This window comes from Trichoplax adhaerens, genomic scaffold, assembly GCF_000150275.1.
Source record: "Trichoplax adhaerens TRIADscaffold_28 genomic scaffold, whole genome shotgun sequence".
Classification (NCBI taxonomy): domain Eukaryota; kingdom Metazoa; phylum Placozoa; class Uniplacotomia; order Trichoplacea; family Trichoplacidae; genus Trichoplax; species Trichoplax adhaerens.
In genome coordinates, this window is record NW_002060969.1 from 218,442 (window position 1) to 230,299 (window position 11,858).

General features: G+C 33.1%; 2 protein-coding genes across 2 annotated transcripts; one reads left to right on the plus strand and one right to left on the minus strand.

Moving 5' to 3' along the window:
- Positions 1–1,473: 1,473 nt before the first annotated feature.
- TRIADDRAFT_61786 (uncharacterized protein) lies at positions 1,474–3,439 on the minus strand (the record flags this gene model as incomplete). Its single annotated transcript, XM_002117745.1, has 3 exons — positions 1,474–1,614; positions 2,260–2,340; positions 2,684–3,439. The coding sequence occupies 3 exons, from the start codon at positions 3,437–3,439 to the stop codon at positions 1,474–1,476; spliced, it is 978 nt and encodes a 325-aa protein (XP_002117781.1).
- A 3,365-nt stretch (positions 3,440–6,804) lies between these two features.
- On the plus strand, positions 6,805–9,651 carry TRIADDRAFT_38479 (uncharacterized protein; the record flags this gene model as incomplete). Its single annotated transcript, XM_002117703.1, has 10 exons — positions 6,805–6,962; positions 7,027–7,158; positions 7,250–7,336; positions 7,475–7,573; positions 7,661–7,750; positions 7,818–7,888; positions 7,962–8,039; positions 8,721–8,849; positions 8,941–9,044; positions 9,228–9,651. The coding sequence occupies 10 exons, from the start codon at positions 6,805–6,807 to the stop codon at positions 9,396–9,398; spliced, it is 1,119 nt and encodes a 372-aa protein (XP_002117739.1). The 3' UTR covers positions 9,399–9,651.
- Positions 9,652–11,858: the final 2,207 nt, after the last annotated feature.

Consider the following 11,858-nt stretch of genomic DNA (forward strand, 5'->3'; position numbering starts at 1 on the left):
AGCACTTTAATAAGTCATTCTTGATTATTCTAAACAATCGTAACCTATACTCATGTCATTAAACAAAGAACATTACAGTACCGAAATTATATCAAATACACATTTTCACAAAATGATCACCTTCATGGTTATACTTATGTATAAGTATCTTCGTCAAAATCCCGTTTTCCTCGTATACCGAACTCAACTAATATAAAACCTAACAGTTTCTCTCCATAACTAAAAATTTATCCAACTACTACTCACGATTGGTTTGTGTTGCCAGTAGGATAAAATAAACATTTAACCTATAACTAGGGTATCCGGGCGTATATTTACGCTCGTTGAAGATTGTCTAGTGCACCATCGCTCGTATTGTACTCGCGTATCCTACTGATTTTTATTTTATGTACTCACATATTAGGGTACAACGTACTGTAGTGTACACTTCTTCTTGTAATATCATTTCGATTTTAAGTGAGTATATTGATCTTGAAGAATAGTTGTCTGCTTTTAAATTATTGATCATTTTTTGCAATAACATCATAAATTGAGATCCATAATTTTGGGTTACCCAACTACATATTGCGGATAGCAGTCTATTACATAATTTTAATTTTAATTATATTAGTAAATGTTTCACAATGAGATATCCCAAGTGAGGGCAGCTTTGAATCATTACAATTATAATAATTAATTTAATTTAATTTTTATACTATTAAACAACTACAAAGCTATTAATAAATTAGTGTAATATTTCTAGCCTTCCTTTTCTTTAAAGTTTCGATGAATTGATGTAAATTACGTTTTACCACCTTAGTAAAATGTTGATTAATTTTTTGTGGTAAGTTCTGATTTAGCTATTCATGGGTTCCTCACTATCAAAGCTTAGGCATATCATAGCATTATCAACAACACAAGGAAATTGACACCGATACAATTTTCGCATATCGCGCCTCATTAAGCCACAGCCGATACCCTTTCACGTCAAAGACAGCTACTTCCACTTTACTAGGGCTGAGTAATTCTAGTAGCAGACCCTGATTCTTCTAGCCGTGATATAACAATTATTAAAAAAGATCGCCATTTTTCGAATGTACGTGTATAACGACCACAACTTCGCTTGAGATATTTTAGATTGCATGGTATCTTTACCAAATTTTCATCTGAATTAATCCAATTTCTATTCCAACTCTTTTAACATTCTACAGAAGCAGCGATTTTCATTAACGCAACATTTCAATATTCTATTTATATCTCTTCAAATAGAATATACAATGAACGGTGAATGTCCTTAAAAATGATATAATTTCGCTCGCTGTAGTAACGTTCAATGCAAGCTTTTCATTTTTTGTTAGATTAGTTGACCTTATCGTAACTTTTAGTAATTTTATAAGATCATGCGTAAAATATGGTATAGCCCATCTCTTAACACGTACTGTTCTTGTGTATTATAAAACTTAAATCCGAATTTACGCTACTGTATCACAATTATTATAAATATTCGGAATTTCTGGTATCTGTGAAGCTTGCATCAGGATGATGCTTAAGGAATAATTTTAAAAAGATTTCTTTTCGCTTCATTGGAACAGAATTATCATTGATGACACTTGACAGAAGTTTACGAAGTGATTCCTACAAATCAAAATTATAAATTAATATATTGATGTTTTAACTTAAAATGCAACGTGCAAACTGCTGACATGCATATCAGCATCCTGTATATAAACGAGTAAATTGGGAATGTATCCATTCTTGCCTTAGTGCAGGCACTTGCTTCACTTTGATACTGATCTACAGACTGTCTAAAACAAAAAACTTGGCCACGATAACCGTCTTGAACTTCAATTGGCTTGAATTCAATCTCTTGACAGTTGATAATCATGAACTTTACTAGCTCATCGATTTTTATGCTCTAGCCACATACGGTTTAGAAAACGTGCTGTAATTAGTTTTTCAAGGGTAAAATGATAACATTGTCTTGTATTGTAAGATATGCTATTTTATACGCTAGAAATAATATGTATACATGCTTGAATACAATACTATCCTTACCTCAAATTTCTTGATCATGCAGTTGCTAAAATTTTGATAAACAAACTGCGCTTCAATGTTTACTCCCAGCGTTTTGTAAGTTATTGTATGATTAATGAACCGTAACAATTTCGAAAGCAGTATTTTGTAACTTGGAGGGAGGAGAAACAAGAGAAATTGTAATGCTCTACAGGCTCTCGTACTTTTACCCATCTTAATTAAATCCTCTATGGAATTGTAGATTACCGTTAAACTAGGTGGAAGCAAAGGCTGAGACAAGGAATCATATCGTCTTAAAACAGCATAAAATAGTTCTTTCCTCGCTTCCTAAATTAAACAATACATAATGGCATGCGTCAAATAAATACTAGCACTGTATGTACTGAATAGCCAGCTTTAAGGTTAATAAAAAAACTAAACTAGAAGATACAAACTAAAATATGTTTTGCAACTTCTGTACAACTCCTAAATTAAGGTAGGCATGAGATCTTCAATCTCAGGTTTGTGTTTTGACGTAGATAGATGTAGATGTACTGTACTGTAGTTACGCCTACGTTATTGTACTGTACGTTGTGTTCAGTGAATTGCTAGGTATAATTAATTACTGTAAGTCTAGTCATGTTACAACACGTACGCATACATTCGATAATGAAAACTGGTCAGGTCTTACATGAGCTGAATTTTTAGTAAAACTTCCTTCTTCTTCAGGCCATGGCTTGTTGAGGCAGTTGAATGCTAACGCTACCCAAGTTTTATCAGTATCCGATTGACAGTGATATATCTCAGAATAGTTCTGCTTGCTTATGATGGCCAAAAAGGATTGAAAGTCATCGCCATCACAGTTACTTTGATCTAACGAAAGAGTAGACATTGTATCTCGAAATTTCATAACGTCTTCTAAGAAAGGAATTTCTATGAGTTGCAGTAACCGGCGTAAAGCGATTTCTCTTGTCATACTTTTTATTCCCATTTCGTAACTACTACCCCCAGTGATGTCAGAAATTTTCGATGTAGCACTGCGAGTGTGAGCTTTCTTTGATCCGTCGGCAGCACGAAGGATCTTAACCAAATTGTAGTCTTTTAGCTTTGTATCACTATTTTTCCGGTTGACTAAGCAATATGTACTATTTTTTGTCCTAAATTTTGCTAACTTAGAATCGAGGCGAATAAGAACATTTCTATCTATTAAATATTGACCTAACTTGCATAACTGAGCATGTTGTAGTTGCTTGTCCTTTTCCTTTGCAAAGGAAGCTAAGACCCGCAAAAGCTCTTTACCAGTAAAGGAATTCTGGAATCCTTTTTTTTTGTAAGACTTGTTTGGAATCGGTAGATTCTCATTCAGGTAATTGATAATATCATTCCACATAACGGTTGCTTTAAATTGTTGTCTCTCATGTCCATGCTGATCCTTATACCCGCTCATCTCCCTTTGACTACTTCAACGAAATCCTTGTTTAAATAACGCTATTAGACAAGATTAATAATAAAATTATGGATCAACTTGATCCGAAATTATTTCCACTCTTACATTGCTTACTTGCCCTACAACAAGTACGGTATTTACAACTCAGCCGTTCAGTACAGTACTGTATTGTACAGTTAAAAAAACCGCCGGAAAACTTTCGTTACTGTATCAGTAAGTCTAACCGTCACGCATAACTTGAGATAATTAACTGTACTGTACAGTAAGTTAAGTTAAGTTAATCGTACTGTACTGTACACTGTACAGTACAATACGAGTCAAAGATGTACTGTACTGTACAGTGTACAGTACTGTACTGTTGAGAGATTTTATTAGGACTACTAAGTAAAAGTACTGTACAGTATTGTAGTACTGTACCGTGCATTTGTACAGCAGACAGTACACGGTACGGTATAAAGTTACTGAACCTCTGTTAAATGAGCACATTATCGTAAACCGTCAGTAAAGCGACGGGAGTTTGCACTAGTAATAATATAATTTTCGTAGGTAAGAAACGCGTAGTGCACATTTTTCTCTCTCTTTTGGTAATGATGATCATTACTGTAGCCATAAAAGGTGATCTAGCGTACTATAGTGTACATACTTAGACATCAATTATGAGCCAGAGCGTACTGTACTGTACTGTAGACTACTAAGTCTATGGTAGTGTACTGTACTGTACAGTAAAATACAGTATTGTACTGTACATTATACAGTACAGTACTGTAATTACAAGATACCGGACTCTACAGTACTGTACAGTACAGTACTGTACTGTAGACTGTACTGTAGACTGGACATACCGTACACAGTACAATACAGTACAGTGCGTACTGTAGTCGCCAACTTTCCTAACCTCCCCTCCCATGACGGTGGATTTTACTGTACGTTACCGTGTACGTCAGCCGTCGTCAGGCCACTGGCTCGGCTGCAAGAGAATCTACGCTGCGCTATGCCTCTAGCCATACTACTGTACAGTACAGTACTGTACAGTATACAGTATTATTTTATTTATTTATTTATTTTTATCGTGCGGAGACAGAAGAACGACTACAGTACATTTTACTATTCAATAGCGGCTCACATCTGGATAAAAATTTTCTTAAACTTGTAAACTTGGTCTAAGTAGCCTGTGTTGACAACTAAAAGAGACTAATTTTTGAAACTATATACCATATGAGTACATTAATTTATCCAGCACAGTGTTGTTAAGGTACTGCAAAGCAACGCTACCTGGATGTTCCTGGAAACGAATTTAGAGTGAAAATTTTTGCCATGGAAACAGTTTCTGAAGGTTCAAATTTGCTCATTCAGTATAACGCTATGTTCTTTACCTTAGTATTACATCTTGTATGATCTAGAATTGAACGTATTATCGTATTGTTGAAGGGCACTAAACGTAAACCTATGTTAATACAAATATAAGTACAGTATGAAGTACTGCATTTAGCAGAAGTCTTAAGTTAATAATATAATCTTTATGAAACATAACGGTAGTACTGTACTAATTTGTTGAAATAACTTGTAACATCTAAAAACGTGAGACAATTAATTAATATAGTTATGATAGGCTTTTAGGTTAAACTCATGTTCGTAACTTATACTGTAACTTCACGAAACTGTGAAAGTTTGAACCATAGAAGTACGAAAACTATGGTTTGAATTTACGAAGTGTAGTTAAACATTTATAAATAAAATAGTACAGTGAACAAACAAATGATGATAGCTATTTAGTAAAGTACCGCCATAGATAGACGTATCTGTTAATGACAAAACTTAAGTAATTATTTGGTTAGCGCATGGTAAATCTTAACTTATAGGAATCGTTAGCAATACTGTACAGGACTAGCTACTAAGCGTGAAGCAATGCAGTAGTTTGAAATTCTGAGCTTGAGGTAGTCACTGAGACTCACCGTCTCTGCCAAAGAGCGTCATCATTAATGGGCGTTGCTACAGAATTTTTACTAAGTTAAGAAATATTGCGCAGCACTTCAATATAAAGATAATGGATTATTAATTAATTATAATTGAGCATAATCGATATATAAAGAAGCTCAGAAATATTGCTAAGCATTCGTGTCGGCATTGATGGCGAACTTGCACATTTCTAACGTCGACGCATTGCTGCAGTTATTACTATATCAATAAATGATTATTTTCAAAATTTGTGAATTTACTGTATTTATTGCGAAATGATACATTGTAGGTAGCTCCAATGCCAGTGGCTTAACTCCGATGAATGATTCTGGAAATTTTCAAGACATAGAAAAATATCGTATGCTATCGATTGCAGGTCAGGATCAGAGTTAATGACCTATCATACAATGGAATGGCGTTATATAAATTGCTAACGATAATGCAATTTACTGGCTATTACTAGTAAAGTATTGTAAAGACAATAGAATCCTACGTAGCTATACTGTAATCCTACATTCGAAACACATACGAGTATATAGTGTTGCACCAGTTACAGTTAGTTAAATTTTATATTTATGTCCACCTATACCTTAACAGTGTATTACCCAGCATTTTTTATCTGAAAGAATCAATTTTGAATTACACCCTCACACTTACAGTCAATTCGCTCTCATCTTGTGTAAAATGTGACTTTTCCATTTACTACACAATTAGTCTGATGTATGGGTCTAGAAATTAACACGTATTCCTTTTAAAATTACACTGGTAATACTGATTTTATCATTATTAATGGCATTGACTACAGTACTCTGCACTATAAGTTAGTCATAAACTATTTTCTTTGCAGTTGTCCAGATTTGGATAACTTAACATGATTTAAACATTCAACTCTGCAAATAACTGGGATATCAGTAGTACGTTATTTAACGAAGTATCAAACAAACTAGTTCTATCTATTAAATAAAGTTAGTTCTTTGCTTTGCTTAATAATGTACCATCCGATTAGTAACTTGAAAATGCAGTCTATGTATGTGCAAAGGCAAGAGGCTAATGAAATGAATGATATAACTTAGTAATATAAATAGGTCAACTTTTACTTGCTGTTTATATTTACAATCATTGTGTGTGAAGACGAATAGTGAGTACCAGGAACCCCGAGTATGAAATCGAATAATCCAAAACTATCCGTAATCGTTCGATTGTACTCTGAAATTAAATTCGAAAGCATATCTAATTACTTATCTAGTAACGAAATTATAATTCACCTGTTACCAGCTCTTTCTTACGATAAAATTATGCTAATCGTAAACACAATATCTGTATGCCATCGATAATTTAAATTAATTAAGTGAGTCGTATTTACAGCTTTGTATTTTAATTAATTAATGTAAGAAATATGCAAATACTGTATGCAGCATTGCGGTGGCTATGCTGAAGTAACAGTAACAAATTTTTTGCATTTATTTTATTTACATGTAGGAGATGATAGAAATAGTCGAAAATTGATATTGTTTTACAGTTGTCGGTTGCCTCCTGTCGCCGAAATTGAACATGAGCGCCTTTTAGAGTAATTGATTTATGAAAGAATAGAGTTTAACACCATCGTAATGGTTTCTCTTCCTTGAAAATAGATACTTGAAAAAAACGTTGGATAGCTATGTAGAAAGCGATTATTCGTTGATTTATTTTCATTATGGCTTAAATAGTAAGAATAAGCCCTCGTACACCTGGCTTATCCAAGCCTATAGAGCTTTTGATAGAAAGTTAGTAATTACTGGACTCCTATTGAATGCCTGCACGCAATCATTTCTTTGTAAACTCGATTAACCTCCTTTTACTGTAATCGTACCTAAGGTATAAAAAAAATTTGAAGGCGTTATATATTGTCCATGCAAGCAACTTCATTAAAGTAATGTTCACACTTTTGAGACCCATTATAAGGTACTACCATTTAGGGTAATTTCATTTTAATATATAGATTCAGATAAGTTCTTTTACTTATTATTTGTATAAGTATATGCAGACTGTAAATTTGGGTTGAATCTACATTACTAAGTGTCTACACCCTCTATTGCAAAGCCGAAAATTTGGAAGAAAAGTTCAATATATTAACCGACTCGAAGAATTAAAAGAATTTACTCACTATGATCAATTAGATATTCCGTCCGAAGTTGACGAGTATATGCGATTTATTTGTATTATGTAGCTTAATAAAGAATATGCATAAGTAATATAGCTGTAAGATGTAACCATAAATTTCATCAGATATGATCAACGAAAGGGTTCTAAGATCTCTCGTAATGTCTCAAATACGAATATTGGAGGTTCTTCTGTTTTTGGTGTCTCTCTGAAGCAGTAAGTAATGTTTGTGTTAACTGAAACATTACTAAGAATGCTTACTAACTTTCTATCGCCCAATAAGACTATTGTTAAGAGAAGACAGACAGATACCGCTTATAGTAGAGCGTTGTTGTGAATATATTACCGAAAATGGTTAGATTTCTTTCTTATTCGAAACCCTGTATGTATAAGTGATAAAGTAGTACATTTCATGTACATTTTGCAGGCTTAGAAAATGAAGGGATATTTCGAAGATCTGCAAATTTCTTAACCTTGAATGACGTCAAAAACAAGTTTGATGATGGTACGCGATTTTGAAGGGAGTGTCGTAATTGAATTACAATAAATCACTATCCCTTATGTTACCTTAAATTAATGGTTCACATATATGTACGACCAATCGATGTTGCATTTAGTTGCTGATCAAATACTCAGCAATAAATTTAAAAGTTCAATTGGCCGCGTATGTAAATCTTTATAACTGTCTAAGTATTGTTTCTAGCTTTGTAATGATAACATTTTGAAAGATTTTACTAAATTATTATCTCCATTTCAAGGAATCATACTGCATGGTATTGTAGGTATTTTAGTAGGTGTAATATAGTCAGTGTTACGAAACCCCGTACTTATAAAAATATTACAGTACCATTCGTATACACGCGGCAGCGCAACTGTGATCCAACAATAAAGGATCAAATTCTATTTCTAGTACCGGTTCTTCTCGAAAAAGCTACCTCAGTATGTTTATTCCGAAATTTATTTATCTATATCAAGCAAGTTCTTATTAAAAATTGCTTGATGCAGGGCACAGTAACTGCCACTGTAATCTTTGCTACCGGAGATATTATGATACGAATAATTTTAGGTCTAATGACATTTTTGCGAAATATCTGAAATACATATTTCCCCAAGTTTCACAAACTTTATGATATATGTTTCACACTTAGAATTCTGCTTCTTGTTTATGTTTCTTATTTCTCGGCAGGTGAAGATGTCGAATTTGCTTATTATAATGATATCCACTTACCAGCAGTCCTATTAAAAAAGTGGTTACGCGAGCTTCCAGAACCGTTATTAACGTTTAAAACAAATAAGTTCTTGGAGTACTTTGATGGTACATAATTCTATGATTTTAATCGAAAATGATCGATTTGGTTTTTCAATAATAAATATTATTCGCTTCTATCGATTCACTTTCTAATTAGGAAATCACGATGATAACCAGATAGAAATTATTAAACAGATCATCCGTAACCTTCCTGAAGAAAATCGCGTACTTTTATGCTTTCTTCTTGACTTTTTGAAAAAGGTTAGCTAGCGTAATACTTCGTTAAAATTCAAATACTTTCTTAGGATTCATTATGTGCTTTCTCGAAACCTTACCTATAATAGCTGAAGATACCTTATTTAATACTTTTCGAAGTTTTGTAACAGTTTTGCAATCTCTGGCTTGAGAGCCAAAGTTGACGGTTACTACGGTTCATATTGATAGGTTGAAGCCAAATCAGATGTAAATAAGATGACTGCGTCTAATTTAGCGATAGTATTCGCTCCGAACCTGATTTGGTGGTCGAATAGCGTAGCTTCGTTTGATAGCATAAGGCAAGCCAATAGATTAACTGATTCTTTGATAACGAATAACTTTCTATTAAAGGATGAATAAGTAAACTATAATAGTAGACTATACGGTTTGCCATTAGTATGATAGCTCAACTGTCACAAGCTAGGGTTATGGTATATTACCATTCGTAATATGATAGGTGTGCTAAAGATATTGAACATTTCAAAGACAATTATCCATCTATGACAATTTCTTTTGATGTACCAGTAAGCTTACGGTATTATTTATCCATGTGTGAATAGGTATTATTTCAATCATGTATGAATAAAGTCATTAAAACTCAATTATCTAAACAAAAATATAATCCCTAATAAATTGTTATGTTTCTAGTTAACTACAGTCTGATATCTCGACTTTTAAGATCCAGATTTCCTGTGTTTGGAAAAGTGCTCTAGTAATATTAAAAATGTTAGCAAATTTTACAACATATAACAGCGAGACACACATACCATCACGCTAATATGATTGATTGATAGTAGCCCCAGTCACTTTCAATTTTTTGTCTCTTATCAAACTAATTGTACTGTGATTACTCAATTTTCATAAACTTCATGTTTCGCTCCTCCCATAACACGGCTACATTCGGATACGCTTATAGTACGTTTTTAAGACGTTTCAGCTTAATTTTTCGAGTACTCCTAAAATTGTTAGACCATTAGTCCACTCTGGCTTAAATTTTTAGGATATTCATACATACAGTAATTGCTATGACTACAAACACCGGTTATAATAACGAAATAAAGTATTTGAGCTAGTCTATCTTATATTCAAAATAAGATCTCTTATACAGAATTACTAATACTTTATTTAATCATGACAAAAGCTTATTCCAATAATTCTTTGTTGTTGCAATCGACTATGGTAACTAAATTCACTTGAATCTCTACTAATGCCAATTATATAGTAATGGACATACCTAAATCATAGCATCAGTAGTTTTCAAAGCAGTAAGCTATCTTAAATCTAAGCACCGAAAAATGTGATCAATCACCTTGAAAGTGGAGTCTTTTTGGGAATATACTACGCTATTTTGCATCGATAATAGTACGAACATAATAAAACTATGATAAAATTCTTACGCATCAGTAGTTCCAATATAAATGTTCTGCCAAAGCACAGTCCATGCATTCAATCTATATAAAATGGATAATACGTAGGCAATTGATCTGTAGAATTTTTCCATATAACATTCATTGTTCAGCTGTGGATCACCACACTATCAGGTTTTAAAGTATTTGTATAGCCTTTTGAGATGTATATCAAACGGAGTGTAGAAAAGCTGATGGTTCATATTTGCAATTAACTGTATAAGGTAGAAGTTACGAATTTCCCGTGCAAGTATTGTGATAATCCAAAGCTAGTGAGTGTATGAAAGATAAATAGCGTCTAAATAGTTTTCCAACTTCGGATATTTTCCTGTGCAGTGATGAAATAGATCATGTTTTTGCATTTCCAGTATAGTATGCAGATACGGTAGATGTTGCTAGCATTAATACAGTACTCGGTTATTTCATTTGCCTTACGACTACGTACCGTCTAAATTCATCAAATTTTTACTACAAGTTATTCTAGATGTATTCATAACCGTGAAATAATAACAAAAGGAACATCGATAATTATGTAATAACTCAGGTACGAGTATATCAAGTTTGTCAAATTTAGTTCATCTAAATTAGCTACATAACATCAGGCTTATACTAGAACAAGAAAGTCAATCCTACGCAATGCAATGTTTCCATTACAGTACATTGAGTGTGAGCATGCACGAGTACTAAGTGATTAGTATTAATTGAATACCATTACTATCGACAACTGTAAATGTACAACGCTGTAGACAGCGTGCGTCTATTCTACACTAGTATAGAATAATAGAACAGGAGTATAGTGGTGACAAAATGATTTGTTTAATTTGGAGAATTACTATCGAAATAGCAATACATTCCGTTTAATTAAGTAAGTAAAACTCGGATAGCGCAATGTTATGTAAGAGGAGAGTATTTTCTCGTTTCAAGTGAAAAATTTTTCAAAGAACAATTACCCATGTCTTGAGTTTATCTCCTAAAATTTTAAGATCCTTGAGAACTAGGATAAGGTCGAAAATTTTAGTGGCCATTTGGGGGAAGGATAGCAGGAACACATGATACGCAACAGCAAAAGTAAAAATTTAATAAAACTTTGAATTCTACCGTATTTTAATGAAAACTAGCACACCCCCTTACTCGAAATATAATCGCGTGCTATACTCGTGCTTGTTACTTTACATACTCTATGTACTGAAAAGTACATGTCACACATGATACACGCGGACAAAATTATTTTAAATAAATAATATAATAGATTCGATTTAATTTACAAAATACGAGCTATTTGAGTAAATTCCCCATTTAATTTAGTAGAAGTGTCATAGTATGAGATAGATATCCTCAGTACAAATGTTCTTACTAATATATGTATAGTACGGATGTGGATACTAGACACCGTGACGCCAGAATATGCGATACT